Source organism: Camarhynchus parvulus, chromosome 4 (assembly GCF_901933205.1).
Source record: "Camarhynchus parvulus chromosome 4, STF_HiC, whole genome shotgun sequence".
NCBI lineage: Eukaryota > Metazoa > Chordata > Aves > Passeriformes > Thraupidae > Camarhynchus > Camarhynchus parvulus.
The window spans coordinates 6,743,983-6,766,595 of NC_044574.1; the positions used below are offsets into that span (position 1 = coordinate 6,743,983).

Genomic DNA, 22,613 nt, shown 5'->3' on the forward strand with positions numbered 1-22,613 from the left:
AATACACTTTTTTGGCCATGGCAAGGATGTTTTAAGAAATCACAAGCACAGAAAAGCACTCAGGGCCAGGTGGTGTTAATCTGACATGGATTAGTCCCTTTCCCAGTGGCACACTGTTTGTGTGCTGTCTCATTTGATAGGTGGTGCTGGAAGCTTGGCTTTTGGTTAGATGACAGAAGCACAAACCTGGATCTGCTTATCCACCACAGGCAAGCCAGAACACATTTAGACAATCTAGATAACTTTTAAAGCCATGTTGCCTAAATTCCAGCACAAATTGCCTATGGGTCAATTGACTGCATGTAAGGATCAGGATTCATCATAAGGCCTACTGCTTGTTAAACTCACAAAAACACCCCAAGGTGTAGATCAAATAAGGTATCAAAGAAGTCACACAAATAACCACACAACATGTGCTGTCCTAAGGCAAACATGTTCCTAAGCAGATGGGTTTGCATCTTTTACTGCTGCTGTTTGCACTGCAGCTGCTCACGAGGTGTTTCACCTTCCCATCCAGCAATACCCCTGTGCAGCAAAGGTGTGATTTAGATTTGGTTTCAGGCAACAGCTTTGAAGGTGAAGGTGGTAATTTTATCCAGGCTTTTTTCCTAAGTAATTTGTATTGTTCCTTTCTTAGGACCTTTTACAATTTGTGCTTTCTGTGGCTTTATTTTTTTCCCTTTTTTTTTTTTTGGCATTGCTTCAGTCTTGATATAATCCCTTAATATATGATGGAGAGCAGTTCAGCCCTTCAGGGAGATGCCATTGGAGACCATTTTCAGGTTATTGGGTCTTTCAGTGTTTTTCACACCCATCCTTAAACATTAATATTCTTCATCTGTTCTACTTTAATATTCTTCATCCATTCTACTTTGAAGCCAATGAAACATTTTAATTGGCTTTAGTGTGTTTTGATCAGGCCGGTGATAGTTGTAGAGTGTTGCTGTCATGCTGTACATGTTGTTAAAAGGAGTTTGTATTTAGCCTTTCCACTAAAGGAGTGCTAATGTTGCTCTCATTTCTGGCTCCTTGTAGAGGGGTGCTGTTGCACAAATAGTTGGGAACAGTTGTGCAGTCCTTACCCAAAGAATATGTAATTTTGGCAACAGCAGAAAAGGCAGAATTAATATTACTATGAGTAAAAAATTTGAGGTGGTAAGAGGAGTAAATATCTTCCTCATTTTCACCCAGAGGCACTGGGGAGAAGTGAGAAGCAATCAGCTCTCTGTGCCTTATACCTGTGCCTTATCCTCCATCAGTTGTTCCTGAGCACACCAGCTACTCCCATTTCAGACCAGTGGAAGCTCTGGAAGTGTCTGAAAGCAGAGTCTGGCCTTTCATACAGAAATCCATTTGCCCATCCCTGTGGAGCATCCACAGAGAAAAACTGTTCAACAGTACAAAACCCACATTGTATATGAGATTAGGACAGGAAATATGGGATTGCAAGCTGAAACTGCATGGTAAATTTGAGTGAGTTACACGCACTAAAACAACATGCTTCTCTCTCTCTGCATCCCTGACTGTACCAGAGAGACTCACAATTTGGCTCTGTTTATCCTCATGTTACTCCCAGTTGGTGGGAACCCCTTGCTCCTGGGTTCACAGATGAGGTCCTGGGCCATCAGCAGGGCAGGTCACCTCTGCAGGGGTGGAGGAGAGCCCAGAGCCTGGCTGGTGCTGTGCTGTCTGCTGCACATCTCCCCTTTAAAGGAAAGGAAGAGGCTTTGATAACTTTGAGATAACAGCTCCTGAAGGCCTCTTCTGAGATGTGCCCTGAACAACAATCCATGATGTGTTTACCTACAAACATGGGTATATGTTACCCAGCTTTACTGTCCCCAAAACAGATAATTTAACTTTTTTTTTTTTCCAATGAGTAACCAAAAATGCTTTTCCACTTGTTTCCCTTCTTAAAAAGGCTAATGGGAAAAAAAATCTGCTTTCAGAGGTGTTTTTTCCCTTTGATAAGATTAACCCATTGTTTGTAAAGCACAAAACAGAATTTTTTTCCACTGAGCAAGCAAAACCACAATTGCTGTAATGAATATTGGGTAATTAACCCTTCTCATCTGGAGGAGATAGCACATAAGATTCACTGCACTACTTTCCCTTTGGAATAAAGTAGCAGTGGTATTAATCCAAGCCAAACACTGAAGTTTTACAATTGGTTGTATTATTATTGCAGTTACAGCATTTTTACAGCCAAAGCAGAAGGCTTCTGAAATAAAGGTGATATTTAATCTTCTTAAGACTGCTGGGCACCAACTAACTGCTCATGCTATAGAAGGGAGACAGCTGCCTTCTGCTCTGCTTTATACAGAATTAATGCCACACCTCAGTTTCTGGGAATTTTCCAATGCCGTTTTCGTTTGGAATAGCTGGTCACTTGAGTAACGTGTAGCTTAGAAATAAAATAGAAGCAATTTTCTGCTTAATTAGAAACATAATCCTAAATTCTGCCAGCTCCAGCCCGGCAGTTCCAACGGGAAGGTTTCACCATGGGATTGAATGTCATGTTTTGAAGCCTGCTCTGCATCCCTGCTGGACTGACGGTGTGGTTGCATTGCCTTTTCCTTGGGAAGGGGCATCTCCTCCCAGGCAGGGTCTGGGTGGAGCCATCCCAGCTTCAGGCCAGGTATTTGACATTGGCCAGGGAATCCTTAAGGATCAGCCAGCTTCATGTGGGCAAGTTTGAATGGAAGCAATGGAAATCTGCCCTCTGAGCCCAACCAGCTGGGCTGTGCAGGAGGGGCAGTTCTCTCTGTCGCAAGGAGGCCTCTTGAGGAGACTCCTCACCGTGTGAAAAGCTGACGAGTTATGGTTCCACCAGCCAGGAGTCAAATTAAGGGAGGTTCGTGCTGAGGCTGAGATTGTTTTCCAACAGTATAATTTCTGAGTGCTCAGAGAGCAAGGCCAGCACAGTCAAACATTGTTTTTCTGCTGTGTTATCTCAGAGGGAACTTGCCAAATCACCCTGATTTGCAGTGCAGCACGTGGGAGTCATCTGGGGCTGTGCTAGTACAGGCTTGAGGACACAAAGGCAGTGGGGTCCCTGGCCCTCAAATGGATCAGACAGCTGATCCTACTCCAGGAGTTTAGTAAAAAAACAGTGACAAATCTCTATCCAGATGGGATTGGCTTGGGAGTACACAGGGATGTGTAATCAGAGTTCCTTGCAACAGGATGGTGATTGTTCAGTGAGAGATTGGGCTGTTCATTCCATGTCATACTGTTATGGAGAAATCCTGATTGCCTTGGACATCCAGAGATCCAGTGGCTTCCACAGGGACATGCAGTATCTCAAGCCTGTTTTTTCTTAGAGAAACCCCATCCACAGATATGATCCAAAACCCTGTGCTCTTCCTACACTCTGAGTTTACCTTTTTTCTTTTGAACAGAAGTAGCACTGTTTTGTGTTTTTTAGATTTTCAGAATTACTAGACTTCCTACATCATATTATTTAGTACAAGGATGATTTGTTTTCCAGCTTGTGGATCCCCAGCATTTCCAGACAGACAGAACTATACCAAATCATTGCAAAAGCATAGATCTTTGACTTGTCCTGAGTTATCTTCCCTGTGCTTTTGGAAGCAGTCATGGATACACAGACCTCCGTCACATTGCAGGCTTCATCCCATTGCTACTTCTCACGGAAATTCTGATTTTATTAAAAATATTGCTCTCTGTGGCTGCTCCTTCTTTCTCTCAGCGAGTACTCTTTGGAGCAACCCCTCTCTGGCGTTCCTCCCATCCCTCTGCCATGAGGCTGCCTTTATTCCTGGTCGGATTACTGAAGCCTTCCCTCCTCCCTGTGGCATCCAGGGCTCCCAGCACAGGGTTTACCCCAGGTTTCCCATTGCGTAGGCTCTGTACTGCTGCCAGGCAGTCCTCACAGTATATGCTGCTGGTGATTCTCTCAGCCTCTGGAATGAATTATTTTATTGCTGCCAGCTTGTCAGAGAAATCAGCTTGAAAGCTGAGCCAGAGAGAGGTTCCTGGGAGCGACTGACTCGGAGTGGAAGCAAATCATCACCAAGCAAAATAAATGGGGGATGCATCAGCTGGAAAATGCAGGTGCTGTTTTATAGCAGAATTTCAAAAGAACCAGTTAGGCTTCCACAGGTCTTCTGTGCAAAGCTCATAAATATACAAACCATGATCTTATAATTAAGCATTGTTGTTTCCCTGGTTTTGGGTTTTAAGGGTATAGTTTTCTGTTTAACTGCCTTCCTTGTAAAGATTAGGCATGGTGTGGACATTTTTCTCTTCCCATTTACCTCCCAAGGAATTTGCATTCCCGTCCTGGGCCTGCACTTGGGTGTGCGTGCTGCCGCTGAAAAGGCTGTGAGCCATAAATAAAAGAACAATGTGACCACAAGCACCCCCTGCAGAGGAAGAAGAAAGGCATGAGTAAAATAATATGCCAGAAAAAATCACAGGCCAGATAATTTATCCAACCCTAATTATTTCTGGGCCAGAACGAGGTATTTCAGATAGTAAGAGAACATCTCTTTTTTATTTTTTCTTTTTTTTTCCTAGTGATTTCAAACCATTGGACTATTACAATTTGATTCAAATTTTAGTTGACTCTTTGTCAAGCAAAAATCACCAAAGGTCACTCACAAGCCCCACAGAATCCACTGCATATGTTTCTAAAGCAGAAAGACAATTCTTTCATGCATTTCTGTTACTTTCAGCCATTCAGACTCCTGTGTCTTGAAAGAAAACACGTCTCAGGTGTCATGTTAATCTGGTTGGTATGAGATTATGGCTTGCAAATTGCTGATTTTGGATATGGATGCCTGGCCCATTTAAAAGACTTCAGCATAAATAGTAATAATAGACTTACAGTGGCGCAATCTTTCAGAAGACGAGACAAAAAAACTGTGCTTGTTAAAACAAAAGATACTCCAGAAGCAGGAAATTTAATATTATTAATGAAAACAGAAGGAATTATTAGGAATGTTTTCACATGATAGAGCCCCCCATTCAGGATGTATTACCGTGGGGACTGCACCGAGGGGTCTCGCTGGATCTTTTTTCCCCCCCGAGTGTGTCTGCAGCACTGTGAACATTCCTCTGCTCTAGCCTGTGATGTATTTGTAACATTTGCATGTAATCTGTCAGGCAGGGCCTCTGCTATAGAGCGTGGGAGTTTCAGGCCCGTGGGATTTGCGAGGCTGCAGATGCAGAAGTGGAAGTCAGTCAGATTTGTGGCAGGGACAGGGGTTTCCCCGGTGTTGGAAGGAGGGAGGAGTAAGCCCTGCAATCCGACTGTGCACAGGCAATTCTCACAAGGTTTCTGTTTTCAACCTCTGGATGTGTTTTGGCATTGGAGTTCTCCTTTTCAGCCGATCCTCCCCAATTTTTCAAGGTTCACCCACAAGTCATAATTGCCCAGGGGGATAGCAGCACATGGATGCAATGAAAGTGCTTGTTTTTGCACTGATGGGGCTCTAACTGCTTGTTATCTCTGAGCATGATTTAGAGGGACATAAATGCAACATCTCAGCCTCACACATTCATAACCCCTTCCATCAAAAAATCTCGAAGCATTTTACGCACAGATGTAACCAGATAATATGTCCTGTTGTCTGTGTGGCATCTCCAACATCAGTCATCATCATTCTAAACCATATGCCAGAGTCTAGAGTATTCCCTAAAGTATTTTACATGGGAGGAGTCATGTAAATAGAATATCTGGCAACCTATGAATGGCTCACAGGATTTCAATCAACTGCACAGTTTTAAAATTGGCATTTAAATCCCTCTCACATCTGTTGTTTAAAATAGTCAGCAGCGTGTGGAATACATTCAGCATGAAATATTCATATGAGTATGTTAATAATAAAATGCATTATCATAGTAAAAAAATAAGGTGTGTAAACTGCAGTGCTGGTTAGAGTAAATATTTAGAGATTTTAGAGAAAGCACTTTTTACTATTAAAAAAAATAAATACATTCTCTCCACAGATAATACTGAGATGTTCTCTGTTTTTTGAATGCAGGACTTAAATGTTCCCAGTTGGCCTCTTGGTGCAGATTGTGGCTTCCAGTGCTCTCCAAGAGCAGTCCATATGGGGTGACTTGCATAGGAAGCTAATAAACTGCACCTGCTTTAGCTTCTAAATATCAGAGGGTGGAATACCTCTTGGAAAAATTTTTTTATGGATCATCTGGGCAAGGTCCTAGGTGACAGCTAACTCTGGTTAGGTGCTAGGTAGTTGTGGATCATTGACTAGTGCTGAATTCTACCTGCAGCCCTAGTTTATCTCCTCAATGCATTTTCCTCTCTTCGAAACAATATTTTTTATGAGGACTCCCTGCCCCTGCTTCTTCTCAGTGAAGCCTTTAAATGAGGTCGAAGGTGTGAAGTGCATTCACATGGGACATGTTCTGTCTCTGACCATGGAAGATTCCAGTACTGGGGAGAGCTGTACCCTCACTCTGAAAAAAATGCAGTAACTCTGCTACTGAGCACTCAAAATATGTTGAGTTCTACCTAAAGTAATTCTTAAATTTCATATGTTTTTAGATGATCTTGAAAGGCCCTTTTCAACCCAGGCTGTCCTATGATTTTATGATTCTCTGTTTTCTTATGTAGCTTCTGTCTCTGGTCCTTTCTGATCCTAAGATGGTGATTGTTCTTACAGGCTGCTGGTCATGTGCCAGGACAGGCATTAAAAAAATACAGAAACACACAAAGGAATTTAATTCCATCCCACAGGAATGACTGTACTACGCTAGTCATTGTTTTGAAGCGTGTTTTAGAAATTTCTAATGACAGCATTGGGATTATATAGTTAATTGTGGAGCAACCATTTTTACAATTTGTGTTTTACCCCACATGGAAAGCTATAACTTACTCCATGTAATTAGGTTAGGTTTAATTTTGGCAAGACACAGGCCAGCATTATCCTGTGTAATATACTGTAATCCTCACGTTAGGTAGGGTGCCAAGTATTCAGTTTGTTTTGGGAGCCAACAAAATTGCCACTTGTCCAGGGTTGTTCTTGGACAGAATTGTGAAAGTGGTAACATTTTGCTACTAAAACCAGCCTATTATTAGTCTGACAATGACCTGGAGATATATGTATCATTCATTGAACATTATGCAGAAAGTAAATGGCACTGCATTAATAAAATTATGTATTTAACAGCATATGGGGGCAATGTTGCAAGTCTTGATATCATCAGACACCAAGGCTACTTTCTGTCTTTCATTGACCCCAAAATCTCAATTTCTTTACCTTATTGTCATGCTGTAAAGTGGTCAGAGAGATTACACCACTTCCATATTGCTGTTACACTGATACTGCATATCAGTTTGCTTATGAAAGATAAATCTAAGTTTAAAAAGCTAATTTTTTTTCTCTCTACCATTTCAAATGCCTTTTCTTTACTGTCTGACTTAATGGTTTACCTAACCTTTAGAAAGTCTATTTATCAAAAGAGATTTGAGTATAAAGTTGTGGGATGGTGACTGATGTGGGGCTGACCGCTGCCAATGACATATTAAAATTTCTATTTATTACATATATGGACTGTTTTCTGAAGTGGTTCTGTTCTGAAATATGAGAGGAAGGATTCCCTAACAACATCTTGTGCCCCACTGAACATAATGAACATCTTAGACACTTAGACTGTTATATGCTGTGCAATGTCCAATTAAAAATTATCATCCTCTGTTGATGTCTTAGCACTTCTACAAGTTACAGTTGCTGTTATTTCTTGAAATCAAAGTTAAACCATAATAGCCTATTGACCTATCCTGATGAGGTGTAATTTTTCACCTCAAGCAAACACACTTTTCCCATTAAAGATGTTGAGCAGCAGTCCTCTCTGAGATTTTGCTTCATTTGGTAATTGTCATAGGATGTTTCATTTTCTTCCACAGGAGATATTTTTACTTTTCTACCAGAAGACTATGAAATATGTAAGCCCATAAAGAATGTTTCAGTAGTTTTCATTCTGGGGTGGAAGAAACAGCTGGATCCACATTCCTGGCTGTAAAGCCCAGTATTGCAATTCCCAGTTAATTGTGATGGATTGGGTAATTCCACACTAAGGAATTATCTCAGTGTTTGGAAGGCACAGGACTGTACAATTGATTATTTTTGTTTGATTATAAATGCCATCCAAAAATAATGCCTGTTCTCAGTCACTGACATGTGTGACCTCTCTTTTCCTTCCAGCCCCTCTGGAATCTCTTTGTGCTGGCCTATTTTGGCCATGTGAATTTCCAGGGAGATGGAACACGTATCAGTGATGTTTCTACACATTTTGATGAAGAAAATAATAAACATCGATCAGTGCTAGTAGGGAGGGGAGTGATAGAGGTATAACTTTATGGGGGACAGCAGCTGTGTAGTGGTTAAAATAGAAGGCTGGGAGCCAGGTCTTACCAGTTTATCCTCGGCTCTGCTGTAATCTTCTTCTTATCATTAACCTTTTTCAGTGGCATGCCTCCCTCCCCCAACCCTAAGCAATTTAGGATTGTTGAAGGTGGAATTTTGGCCTGTATTTTTGGGTGGATTGTTCATACCACCTCTCTTTTGGCACCCACTCTACGTAGCCAGCATCTCTTCCACAGTCAGGGAAGAGAGGTAGGTGTCACCCTGACCTTCTTTCATTCTCTGGACTAGGCCACTAGAGTGAGGTTTCCAAAGTAAGGACTGTTTAAACGTACTTGTCAGATAACGCTTAAAATCACAGAATTCTTCCCAGTATTTATAAACTTTCTGTAAGTAACTAGTGATTTATTCTTATAAATAAAATTGCAGTGAAATGGTTATAATTCCAAAAGGCTGATTGGTGTTATAAATGAAACTTTTCTCCTCAACTCTATAAAGTGCAAGACCCTCCTCATTCCCCTTCCCCCACCAGGCCAAAACGGGGGGATGCTAAAAATATGTTTTTCAAGGAGCCTTAATATGTGTGACAACCACTCCGTGCCTGCGCTACACAGGCAGTAAACTCTTTAAACAGGGTCTGTCTTCTGTGCCATCTGTGAACTGCCTCCAATATACTGGGACCCTGTCTCTCTAATAAAGCCTTGATGCTAGCATTAAAAAACACTGGGAAATATTACCAATTTGTTCTGGGCCTGGAACAGCTGGCTGGTAATTGCTGTCTTTTGGGGGCTGCTATTTCATGCTCAGAAAGTGCTGGTGACAAGGCAGAAGCCTAACCACTCATCTTGTTCTCTGATTTCTTCTCCCTTTCATCCTCTGAAGCAGCAGATCAAGACTGTGACCGCAGACTGGTGCCTGTGGTACAGAGCTCTTGGGGCTGCTGTCTGTGTGTGCTGGAGCATGCTGATAAAAAAGCAACCTCAACAACAGCAACAAAGGAGGAAGGATTGTTTTCTTGCCCCCTGTGGAATGGAGACCTGAAGTGAGGCGGGAGGTCCTGGTGTCTGGAGGAGTCAGCATGGCGGAAGGGCTGTGATTGCCTTTGTAATGTAATTGTTGTAATGGCAGGCCAGGGAATTGCAGTGGTTGAGTGAAAAACTCCAGCTGTTTCTCCTTGTGGTTCTTTGTGTGGTTGCAGCAGGAGCTGGAGCATCCCCATGAGCAGATGGAGCCATGACAGAGAATGTGTCTCGGATGACTTTGTGAGCTCTGTGGGCAGCAAGAGACCACAAGGAGCAAGGAAGAGCTGCACTTTCAGAAAGGATTCTCCCTCCACAGCACCATGGAAAGTGGTTGGGGAAGGAGGGGAGGAAGGTTGTAAAGTAGGTGCTGATCTGAACCAGATGCAGAGTCATGGGCACAGAGAAGGGAAGGAGAGAGGTGAGGGTGGTAGGCACAGGTCATATCCTGCATGAACTCAGAAGAACCCCAGAATTCCTCTGTATGAATACAGCCAGAAGATAATATTTCTCAATCTTCAAGGACTCCTTTTTCACTGATATCCTTTTCTATTGTGTGTCTTCTTTCTTATCAATCATACCATGCTCCAGGAGTTACTAAAGCACTCTTTGAGAGCTACCTGAGCCAACTCTGGCAAGTGGAAATGTAGAATCTATAGTTCAGCCATAGTTAGATCATTATAGTTTTACATGTCCTAAAGTTTGAGGCTGGAAAGCTGCCTGGCAGAAAAGGAGCTGGGGGTGTTGGTTGAGAGCCAGCTGAACATGAGTCAGATTGTGCCCTGGTAGCCAAGAAGACCAGTGGGATCCTGGCCTGGGTCAGCAATGGTGTGGCCAGCAGGACCAGAGTAGTGGTTGTGCTGGGCACTGGTGGGGCCACATCTCAGTGAACATCTCTGTGTTCATTTTTGGTCCCATCACTGCAGAAAGAACATTGAGGGGCTGGAGCATGTCCAGAGAAGGGCAACAGAGCTGGGGAAGAGGCTGGAGTACCCATCTCATGAGGAGCAGCTGAGGGAGCTGGATGTGTTCAACATGGAGAAAAGGAGGCTCAGGGGGGCCATTCCTGGTCTCTACAACTCCCTGACAGGAGGATGTAGCCAGATCAGGCTCTTCTCCCAGGTAACAAGGTCAGGATGAGAGGAAATGACCTCAAGTTGCACCAGGGGAGGTTTAGATTGGGTATTAGGAAAAACTTTTTCATGGAAAGGTTTGTCAGGCATTGGAACAGGCTGCCCAGGGAAGTGGTTGAATCACCATCCCTGGAGATATTTAAAAGTCAGGTGGATGTGGCCCTTAGGGACATGGTTTAGAGGGACTTGGCAGTGTTAGGTTTGTAGTTGGACTCAATCATCCTCTGATTCTGTGAAATAGAGCTTCTTTCTTTTCTACTGAGCGACTGTTCCATAGTCAAGCAGATGCCCCTCTTGGGAAGCTTTCACATATGTTCAATTTAAAGGCTTTCATTTTTTTATCTCAGTTTTTTTATGTATTAATCCCTTTATACTCTTAAAACACCCCACTTTTCTGAAGTTCCACCTCTCCACATTTACCTCTCTAAGGAAATAAGTGATCCCTTTCCATACCAAAGTTTTTAAATCAAGCACAAGCAATAAACCAGAGCATTCTTTATGCAGGAGTACAGAGCAGGGATATGTCCATGTTGGTCTCCCAGCAGAGATTGCAGTATTCAGGAGAAATTGGTAGTAAAAGACTTAGTCCAGGTGTTGGTAGGAGCTTATGGGCAGCAGTGAAATATTCTCTCTGGGCTGCTGAACTCTCAGTGGAAGTAGAATTGGTTTGTCTGTGCTGTTGGAGCTCGATTGGTACCAGCCTGTAAAATAAACCAGTTTTCATAAGTCTGTGCTACCCCGTAGTCCCCCTTTTTCTCATTCTGTGAAAGTGAGTTAAGTCTTCCTTGGTCTCAAAGCTGTCATCTCTGATTATGTTCACCTGTTGTTGAGATGTGGGATGCAGCAATAAGCACCAATTCAGAGCTTTGTCACTGACAGGTAATACAGTGGGCCTGCACATCGTCACAACTCAGAAATGTGAGTTACTGATACAGCTCTGGACACAAGCCTCATTTCTTCATTTCCCAGCCAGGGCTTTTGTCTGTGTTCTGTGGAGTCTCTCCAGTGTTTCAGGAGGCCAGTGGCCTGCAAATGTTCCTTTTGCAAAGCATCCTGCTTACAACAGATTCCCTGGGCCTGATGTGAAATCTCTGAAAATTTTTGCATGGAAATTCTCATGAAAATGGCCAGAGCTGAAAATACAAAAAAAACCACCAACACATATTTTTTTATTTTTATTGTCAGGAAATTCCAGTTATAATACCTCTGGTTATTTTTGGCCCAACTGCAGTTGAAGGCAATAGGTAGTAAATGCTCCAGTGCCTGTCACAGAGGGAAATTCTCTGCCAGTAACCTTTAACTTCATGTTGGTTTTATTGTGGGTTCTGTGGTTTTAGTTTGGAGTTTTTGGAGTTTGTGGTTTTGGATTTTTTTGGGGGGAAGGGGGTTGGGGTTGGTTTTGGTCTTTTTGTTGGTATTTTTTGGTTGGTTTTTTTCCTTTGGTTTTGTGGGGTTTCTTTGAGAAAAGCAGAGTGTTCCTTGACTATGCACTCCTCTGAGTGGGTTTCTTTTCCTTCTTGAGGAGTTTTCTCTGACTGGACCCAAGCAGATGGGTTTCCTCCACGAGGTCTTTTTTATCCAAATATTCCTGATACCTTTGCTTTCACTGAACCCTTCCAAATAAAATCTAAACAGATTTCCTGTCTTTTCATAACATCAGCACTGTTAATACAGTAGGTGACACTGTTAATACAGGTAGGTTAAGGAATGGTGAGCATGAGACAGAGAGTTAATCAAAAAACCCCCGTGTTTTAAAGTAGTGACTTCAAGGTCAAGATCATGTTCAAGGTCCTCCAGAAACATCCCATATATCACAAGATGAGTAATAAAACCCTGTCAGCTGGCAGTGGTAGCTCTCAGATGGTGTTTGTGCTAGCCAGTGGGCTGGCTGTTGAGGGTTAATTCTGAAATTAACTGAAATTCTAATGAAACCTGGAGTGTTAATTAAAGTCCCCACATTAAGGAGATCTGGGGAAAGCAAGCGCCTTAATCCCTGTAATATCCCAGAGACAAAGTTGTTGCTGCCTTCCTACACGTGTAGCTCATGGACCATTCATCTGGGCATCAGATAAATCAGTTGGGGTAGCAGAAGACTCCCTAAAACAAAGTACAGAGTGATCTCTGGCTTGTGTTTCCCTTTAAATTCCAGCAAGTATTACAGGAAAACCTGAATGCATCTGAGATAAGCTGCAGAGACCTGTTTTTTAAGATTACACTTGCTTTTGGGTGTGTTTATCCACCATCTCCTGCACTTTCAAGGCTGCTGAAAAATAAGTCCAGTCTTTCTCTGTTCGAAGTTTATGGTCTAAGTTTTCCTGGTTAGGCTCAAAAGAACAAATTCTGATATAACTCCTAGAAAGGCCCAAGGTCCACGTCTCACAAGCAACCTGAGTTTGGTCACTCCCTAGAACTCTGCAGCAGTGAAGGACACTGGGGAGCAGATATGATGTGCAAACGTGATGTGTCTGGGTAAACGCGAGAGTCAGCTCGTACAGCCAGAGTTCAGAGAGATTTCTTTCATTCATCCATGGGAGAAGGAGAAGGCCTCATTATAATTGTTCAAGCCTGACTGGATTACATCACTTTCCCCTCATTTCACTCCCTCCCCACTTGCCTCCCTCCTTTTATTTACACCCCTTGTTCAGCAGCAGTGTGGAGTGGGGGCTGCCCTAATGATGGATGCTGATTGCTTCATTCCCCACTGCCCCCCCAGCACCTCCCCCAGGGCTTTGAAGTGTGCTCAGGTCTCAGGCTCCAGTTCAGAGGTCACTTTGTTTATTTATGCAAAGCTGGCTCATCTGTGAAATGGGGCTTTCAAGGCCTCTGACATCAAAGACTCCAAAGCTGGTCCCATCAAGTCAGAGCAGGGACGGGCCTTGCATGATAACAAATTGAAGCAACTTTGTGAATCATGGGGAAATATGATGGCTAGATTTTTGCTTCAAAAATTGGGCTGTTGTTTTGACTTGTGGTTGGATGCTCAGCACATGGTATTGGCCTGAAAACCAGTCATACCCTTTTGGCTAAAACATGTAGCCTTCATGGAGAGCCTGTGAGTAAATAAAATGTGATCCTGACTCAGTAACAATCTAAATATTTCTCATCAGTTGCTCTCAGGGCTGAATTGTTATGCAGAATTTTCCATGTGCTTTAACTTTTAAGAGGGAATGGAGCAATTCTGCCATGGTAATAAACAGTAACCATGTCCCACTGATGTGGCAGTCTTTGACCCATAGGCTCCTCAGTGGGCTTTGTCAGTTGATGGAGTTACATACAGAAATCCCTTTTCTGCAGAAATCCAGCCTGCTTTGGGACACCCCGCTCTTCCCCAGCACCCTGTGGCATCTCAGACCTAAAAGCCAGCTTGGAATGAGATCCTGAGGCAAGGGAGAGGCAGTGGCTGGAGAACAGCTGAGGATGATGCCACTGGGGTGACATTCCTGAAGAGTGGGCTGATACCTCTGTCCGTCCTGGCCCTGCTTTGCATGGCCATGTGCAATATTTGGAGGGGAAGGGCCTACACGAGTTTGTCCCATGTCTCCAAGTCTGTCACCTGACACGATATTGGAGCCTTGCTCTTCAGGTTTCTCAACCAGCCAGCATGCTCTGTAACACCATGGAGCCAAATTGTACATTAAGGACACCTAAATCATGTGTATGTTTTCTTAGCATCAGATACTCGTGACATAAAATTAGTCAGTGATTGCTTTTCAAGGCAGGTTTTCCACTTCATATTCCAACTGGCTGCTATCCTTAGCGTGTGATACTGTCCAAGAAGTCCAGTGCAGGATGACCTTCCAATATAGGTCACAGAAAAGGGAGCTTGTAGGATACTTCAGCAGTTCATCCTTCTTAGCACTGCCTCTCATGGTAATCTGCTGGCAGCAAATTTGGCAGTGCTGCATAGCTGGTCCCTGCTGCCCTTTGACTGCAGGCTGATTTTTCTGTATGTACTTATCACCCCGAGCTGCCCACCTCTGTGGGGAGCTGACAAGAGCATGAATAAGCAATCGGATTATTAGGTCATTTCTTGAATATAGCTAAGACTCATGATCTCTGCTACTAACTCACCATTTTGCATGCTGCTCCTGTATAGCTGGATGTGGCTGCTTTCTCCAGGTCCTCTCTCTGTCTAAGAAGACTACTGCCAGGCCAGTTGTGTTTGTGACAGTTGGAGTGAAATGCAAACAGCAGGTCTTCAGATCTGACACCATTAACCAGGCTTCAGACTGCAGGTTTGGGCTGAACCAGATGCCTCTGAACTTTCAGGAAATTTAGCTTTGCTTTCAGCATCACAGACCCCTGTAAAACACCTTAGAAGTGTTTCTCTACCCTTGGAAACCACTTGATATTAAAATTGAAAAAATAAGAAAGTTCTTCATAGCATGGAAAAACAAACTCTATGCAGCCACAGTACTGACTTTGGTTGAGTCAGGTGGAAGTCAAATATTGATAATGTCTGAATTAGACAGGGACCTTCCATCCTCAGGGTGTTCCTGAGTTTTCTCTCTCCCCAAGTACAAAAGCAGCTCTTTTTTGTTCTTTGCAGCCACAGGTCAGAACTTAAGACACTTACCCAAGGTGCAAGGGGGGAGATTCAAAGCCCCCTCTGAATGCAGCAGAAGAGATACCTGACCCTGTGTCACTCAAATCACAGATCAGCACTTTATCATTATATCTCTGGCTACTCCACTGCCTCACTCATACTTTTTAAGTTCAACTGGAGACTCGGGGGCTTTAGGGAATCTTCCCCAAATAAGCTCCATCCAGTTTCTGGCTGTCATGAATCAGCTCTCTTTGGTACTGCTGTCGAGTGTGAGTTTGTTCAGATACAAGTAAGGCAGGAGCCCAGTTCACTGCACATTGCAGCTGGAAGGGTCTGCTGAAACATCCTTCATTCCATGAGCAGCTCTGGGGGTGGGAAGGAGCAGTTTTGCTCTACAAGAGTTTCCATGTTTATGGCATTTCCTCACCTCAAGACTTCTGCTGTTGTTGTTAATGTTACCATGTCCCCAACACGTGTGGAGCAAGTTCCAGTGTAATTAAACCAATGTGCCTAAATGCATGCAGTTATTTATTTTAGTCTTGCTCCTCCACCAAATCATCTCTTCCATCAGCTCAGCATGGTGGCATAAGTTAGCCTGACCTCTTTCCCCAAAATTTTTTTTTCTGGGTTTGATAGCTGACTCCAGAGGTTTGCGATTTGTCGGGATAACAACTGAGGATGCATCTTCAAAGGATCAAACAGATTCAGAGCAATTTTCCTTACATCAAAAGCTTGGCAGCAAGTCAAGAGGTGTGGAGTCCACAGTCAGTGGCTGTGTGTTGGCAGGAGGAGGGCACAGGGACTGACTTTCTGTAACATGAGGCAGTGGGCAAGGGAGCTACCCTGCTCTTTGTACATCAAACTCAGCAGGATTAAGGTATAATTGGCAGAACATTGCCACTTAAATCTCATAACTATTTCTATGATATTCAGCAGTTAAACAATGGACAGGAATCCTCCATCTCTGACCACAGTTTTTCCTCTCTATTTCAACACATTTTTCTAAATGTGCTGAGGGATTTACTATGTTCTCTTGTCAGACAGCATCCAAGAGCTCATTTGTGGCACCATGGATATTTATGGGTAAAACTGTACAAGTGCCAGGAGATAGTCAATTTGGTATTTTGACTGAAAGGAGACAACGTCATATGCAAGCCATCATGTATAATGTGTATTTTTGTATTCCCTGCATTTGGTTTGCCAAGGCTGTAAAAATAAACTTGCAAAGTGCAGCTCAGGAGGCACTGGCACTGCTCTGTAACACAGGCTGCAGGCAGAGCACTGGCACTCGGGCTCTGTGTGAGAATTGGTGTTTCCTGAGTGAGCCCCTGGTTTGGGCTGGGAGCTGGCTGGGGCACCCAGGAAAGGCTCAGGGTGTCCAACAGAGGGTGGCAGGAGGTGGGATGGGGCAATCAGCTGGAGAAGCTGCTGAGGTTTGAGTACAGCACTGCTGCCCACAAAGTTTTCTTTTGCCCTCAAAGTGACAGCTGTACATAGCTGTACGTGTACGTTTCCAGGAGAAACTGTGCCGAAGTAGCCAAAAGGAGAAGAGAAAAATCTCTCAGGGCCAAGGGGGGACAAACTCATGTAGCATTGCAGCCTCTCTGCTTAAGGGACAGGGCTGATGAGAGCAGAGCATCTGTTGGCATATAATGCACTGTGCTGAAGAGATGGAATGATTTTCCAAAATAGCAGAACCTGGGATGACGATTGGGTTAAAAACACATTCTTCTCTCTTAAAGACTGCGCACAAGTTTAGACACTAAATACTGTTTTAAGCACAACCCAACTTGTAAAACAACTGTAAAGAGAAGTTTTACTATTTGTACCTTTTGGAGGAAGCATGCTTATATGTATAAGTTGAGATCAGTTTTTCCTCTCTATTGCAGAGATTACAGAAATAAATGTCCTGTCTTTTGCTCACAAGATCCTTTTATTATGAGTTTCAGGAGTTGGGCATTTGGAGGGATTCCTTCCTTAAATTAGATACTTCCACTCCTCTTTACTCGTTTGTTTTTTTTTACACCATTGTATTCCTCACTGAGCCTTCACCTGACCTGTCTCTGAAAATCAGTGCAGTAGAGGTCAAGCTGGAGGAGGAAAAACTTTCACATCTGGGTGCTGCAGATGTGTGAGGCCACCAGTATCACCCAGGTTGTAGAAGGAGGCTCAGGGCACTTTCCTACCCCCTTGGCCCTCCTGGAGAGCTCACAGGTGGCCATATCACTGTGACAATTTGAGGTGGGGGCTGCTGGAGAGATGGGGGTTTCACCTTGTAGGGATTTCTATTTCTGCAAGGCAGAGCTGAAGTTTTGGTGCTGCTGTGTGGTAGTGATATAGACAAGAGTGATGACGGACAAAGTGGTGTTTTGATACAGGTGGATGGGTGGTCTTAATTAAAAAGAAATACTCACAAGCAGCTTTTCAAATCAACAGTGGTTTTGCCAGCCATAAATTTGCCTTCAGTATCCCTTGAGAGCACGTTTGACCCCAGACCTGCTTGCTTTTCTGATTTTGTCTGGAAGCTGAAGGGTGAATTAGTAGCCACAATCATACTGTTTATGCTCTCTATGACTGATCACATAAGTCTTCCCCCACCTCCTAGGTTCAGTTATCTTTAATTTTGATTTATGCCATTATTTGCATAGATGGTACCATAGATCAGCTCCTCCTAGGTAACAGCTGCAAACATAAACAGAGGGGCTTTGGTCAGCTATCAATGGCAGCATTGATTAAACTCCCATTGATTTGGTGGCCTGCTGAAAAGCTCATAAGGCAGGAAACGAAATTGTTCATTAAACTGGCCAGGCTGTAGATACCAGGATGTGGATGCCTACTGTATGTTGAGTTTGCTTCAGTTGCATGGTGTCTCCAGCAGGAAATGCAAACTCCTGTTGTCATCCTGCAGGAGACCTTCTTAACATCTTCCCTTTCCTTTCCTGCACAGATGATGCCAGCTCAGGAAAGGACAGCCAGGTGCCTGAAGGCTCCAATGGAGAATATGAAGACCATTCTGGGAAGCAGTGGGGTAAGGAGCAGTGAGTGTTTTGTGGTTTTTCTCGGCCCTCGGTTCAGTGCTGTTCACGTGGGACATTTCTCAGCTGCTGAAGGAGAGGAAAGGCAGAGCAACTGGAGTGAGTTCTCCCTACATATGGTCAAATAATAAACAGAATGTCAGCTGAATGTGTTGGTGTGAATGGATCCCATCCAAGGGTCCTGCAAAATGCAGCCTGTGGTTGGCCCTAGGGCCCCCTGCCATTTACCCCAGCATGGTTCTCCCTTGTATTTGTTTTTCTGGGCAGTGACTTTTTCTTTTGCATGTGCAGCTTTTACAGCTTTCATAGACTCCCTATAAAAAGCATATTGACTTTTACAGCAGTATTTCCAAAAGTCTTCAGTGCCAGCATAACATTGCTCCCACTGAGGGCAAATGGGAGGTCTGACTTCACTTCAGGAGAATTAGCACTAAGCCAAGAAGAGTATTTTTTAAGATCACCCTCTCTTTCAGACACCTGCCTGAGCTTCTCCAAGCCATGGACTGTTCAGGCATAAGATTTTGTAGCTGTTGCAGAGCTTTGGGGAGCTGCTAAAATCCCACTCAGAGCAGGCTCTGAATCACTTTAAAACTTGCAGGCCCAGTTTGATCCAAGCACTCCTTGAAGGACAATAAGTTGTCAGGCTGATGCCAAACAGCTTTTGGCCGTTCCTGACAGTTTATGAGCTCAGTGGATGAAGCACAGCATTTCATTTTGCTTGTGCGGTGCATCCCTCTCTTTAATTTTATAATACAGAGATGGCTTTGTACCACATTTGTGGCCAGGGAGAACCTCACAGTAGTAGTAGGGGTGGAACCTGACAGGCTTTTGCTGTGTGAGTCCCCACCACTTAAACTGAGGCCAGTTTTCTTCAGCAGCTGCCAAACAGGGATGTGGTGTGCTGTGGTGTAGTCCAGGCTACACTTGAATTCCACATTTATCTGAGACTGAGCTTGCCTGGGGAGAGCAAGGTAACCTCCACTCATTCTGGAGAGGGATGACAACATTTCAGAGCTGGAGGAAGAGTGTCTTAGATAAACTACAGGTCAGAGTACTTCAGGAGGGGTTCAGCAGCTCATACAAAGCTGCCATCTCTCCACTTTTCATTACCACTGTGCTCCTGGTAGAGCTGCTGGTTGATGGATCAGTACAACAATAGAACAACAATATTATGAAGAAAAGATGTAGGCCCTACTAAAGTTATTAGGCATTGACAGTCTCATGTCAGGTTGTGTCTTACTCTGTGCTGCCCTGGCCCAGTCTGTTGTGCTGCAGAGTGTTCCTGAACCTCTGCTTTTTCTTCTTTTCATCCCTCCTGTCTCCTCCTTTCCTCTCCCCAAGTAGAGAAACAGCTGGGGCTAGCCATGCACCCACCTAAGCCCTTTCCATTCAGCACTGCTCACCAGTAAATTGCTGGTGTGAGCTGGTGTGCAGGGAGGGTCAGTGTGTGTCTGCAGGTCTCTGGAGAATGATGGGTGAAGAAGCAGTTGGTGTTGTCACAGTCCTGGGCCCTTGGAGAAGTGTGAGAGGAGAAGCATTATGAAAAAAAAAGCTCCACTTTACTTTCCATCTACCATCATAGAGTGGTATCTCTGGGAAGAGTGGGGAAAGACAGAGACCTCCATCCATGTCTTCCCACAACTGACTGAGCTCTTAACCAGAAGACTTGAAATATATTTCAATCCATAGTCCTATTGTGACACTTTTTTTGTAATTATCATGAAAGCTGGAAGTGATAGTGACTGTCACTACATGGGGGTAATGGTGGTGCACCACAGCAGACAACATTTTTCAGATAATCACCTCACTTTGTGTGAGCAGTGTCTGACAGGAGCCTCAGGGACTGATCCATGCCTCTCAAGGTGTCCCACAGGGAGAGGGCACCACTGAACTCCTTCACAGGTCTTTGTGCTGCATTTAATTTTCTTTAGCTTTGAATAAATCTTCATGGTAAACAGCATTTCAGCCGGGAACCCGTACACAACACTGTCTCTTTGTCCCCATCCACTTGTGTTTTCCCTTGCTCTTGAGTGGGACATAATTTATACTGTACAAATGTGTGGTTCATGTTTATGAAGCAAATGCCAAGTGATGTGGAGGAGAACAAGCATGTGAATAACACAGAGGCACTTTGTAATTGCCTTTGCTGGCACTCCAACAAGCAAAACTTCTGTAAATGGAACAGATTTGGGGACAGACATTTAGCATCAACTCAAAAGAGACCTTTTCTTCCTTGTCTCTCAACAGTGCTGCTTCTCTTCTTTCTCCTTTGTGCTTGCTGGGTCTCTTTTTCTCTCTAATGTGTATGTCTCTCTCTCTTTTTCTCCTTTATTTTTTGTTAACTGGCTTTTCTAAACTTGTCCAATTCAGGCTTTTGTCAAGGAAACATTCAGGACTGTGTAAATGGGATCTGGTTTCAGCATATTGCACACAGCCTGGAGTAGCTTTTGAGACCACATAATCACTTAACCTTTTTTAAACAGAAAGAGAAAGAAAGAAAGGCTGAAAGATCAAAAAAAGTGTAGCTTTACCTGTAGTTTAGTATGTATTTGGGCAACCATGTTCGAGGAGTGAATGCAGAACTCCAGACAGACTCATGGGAGTCACAGTGGGAGGAAAACCAGAAACCTTAAAGACCTGCTTTTTTTGGGTGGAAAGGGTTTCTGTCTTAAAATGCCCTTACTGAGCAGGGGTGCCAGCAAGTCCTTCTAAGAGTTCAGAGTCACTAACTTGACTTCTCCATCTGCTGGGGGAGTGTGACTGTCCTGGCTCCAGTTTGCTCTTTGGTATGTTAGTCCCAGCTCAGGAATCCTGTCCATGAGGATCTCCCCTCTACTTAGACCTGGTCCCATAGTAAATTACTGCCGTATTACAGAGTAACTGTTCAGACCCATTGCATGGCTGATTCCTGACCTCTCCATGAGCCTTGCAGACATTCTCTCAATTTCCACAGTGACAGCCCTTATCAGCACGTCTCCCTTGGCTCAGACTAAAATTTGGGATGTCGTTGCCCACAGTGTGCAGCTCTGACAGGGCTTATTGTCAGGGAGGGAGATTGTGTCTGCTGTGAGGGGGCCTCCTGCAGCAAACACCCCAAAGACCCCAGCAATTCAGGCCCCAGGACCTGTGGAGGGGGTTAGTATGTCACACTTGCTGCTCAGCTGTCACGGCAAAGACTTCCAGTGCCGGAGTTACTCTGGTTCATTGGATTACACATGAAAGCCTCTGCTTGGAGAGCAAAGCATTTCTGAGCAGGAGTTTGAAATAACATGAAATGGCTGGGACCCAAAATGACAGCCAAGGGGGGCAAGGGAAGGCTGTGGAGACAGATGGTTCCCCCTGCGGAAAAGCACTGTGTGGAGAGGGGTATGCCGAAAGGTGTCCTCTTCCACAGGGAGGGATGTTGGCCAAGGCTGCAGGGGTGTGAGGGCTAAGGGGTGTGCTCACAAACCTCAGAGGGCAATGGCTGCCATTTTCCAGTGCTTGGAGATAGGAATCTGCAGACCAGCCTCTTCTATTCAGGAAAGATCCACTATAATGCACATCCCAGAGCTTCTGGCCCTCAGCCCTGGGCAGCAGGGCTGGCTGTCAAGTAGGAAGTTACACTAGGCCATCCTGTAGCTGGCCAGGGGATCCTTAGAAATGCTTAAAAAGCATGTAGATGTGCTGCTTAAGGCCATGGTTTAGTGGTGGAACTGGCAGTGCTAGATTAATGGTTGAACTCAATCACCTTAGAGGTCTTTTCCGACTTCAGCAGTTCTATGATGGGTTTAGTTAGAAGTGCCCCTGGACTAGCATAGTTAAAGTAACTGTGAGAAATTTGTTATTTCTTTTAAAGTCTACATTACATTTCAGATTTTGCAAGATGAGGGCCTTGCATTTCTCTAAGTTTCTTGTCTCTGCCCTCTTAGAAATACTGGTGATTTCTTTGCTAAGACAAGATGACCCATGCTTCTATCCACCAGCAGCTATTGCTTCAGATTCTCCAGTTTTGGGATGGACTGGCATGGGGTATCCTCTATTAACAAGCTCATAAAGTTTTATTGGGTCTTTCCATTTCTTTGTTCACTTCTCTGGACCATTCAACATGAATGTTTTGTAAATTGGAGCTGAATGAATTGCATACATTTAAGTTCAGACCAATGTACAAAAGTCTGTGACACTTCTAAGACTTTCCTATGCATGTGAAAGATGCTGACTCTTAAGTCCCTCTAAAGCCACTCAGAACTAAGAGGCAAAACATCTTCAGGAAATGAAGCTTCATATGACAAGCAAAAAATTGAGAAAATGGTCAGCGTGACAGGAATCTGAGTTTTTCCTTTGGTCTTGGCCAAGGAGTTTGTGGAATATGGTAACAATTACAGTGTGATTATGGGGCCGCATTTTGCCTTCAGCTGCAATAGCGTGATTTTGGTATTATTTTGTGAGATGGTCTGGTGCAATTGCCTTACAGACACAGAAATTCTGGGACTGTGCTATGTAGAAGGTTAATGCAGTGGCCAGAGCAGTCCCATAGAGATTCA

General features: G+C 43.9%; 1 protein-coding gene across 1 annotated transcript in view; it reads left to right on the forward strand.

The window, feature by feature from the left end:
- Nucleotides 1-22,613, forward strand: part of FGFRL1 (fibroblast growth factor receptor like 1) — a 164,304-nt gene that overhangs the window by 134,669 nt on the left and 7,022 nt on the right. Inside the window, 1 exon segment of the mRNA XM_030947861.1 lies at nucleotides 18,003-18,083. Coding sequence (XP_030803721.1) covers nucleotides 18,003-18,083 — 81 coding nt within the window.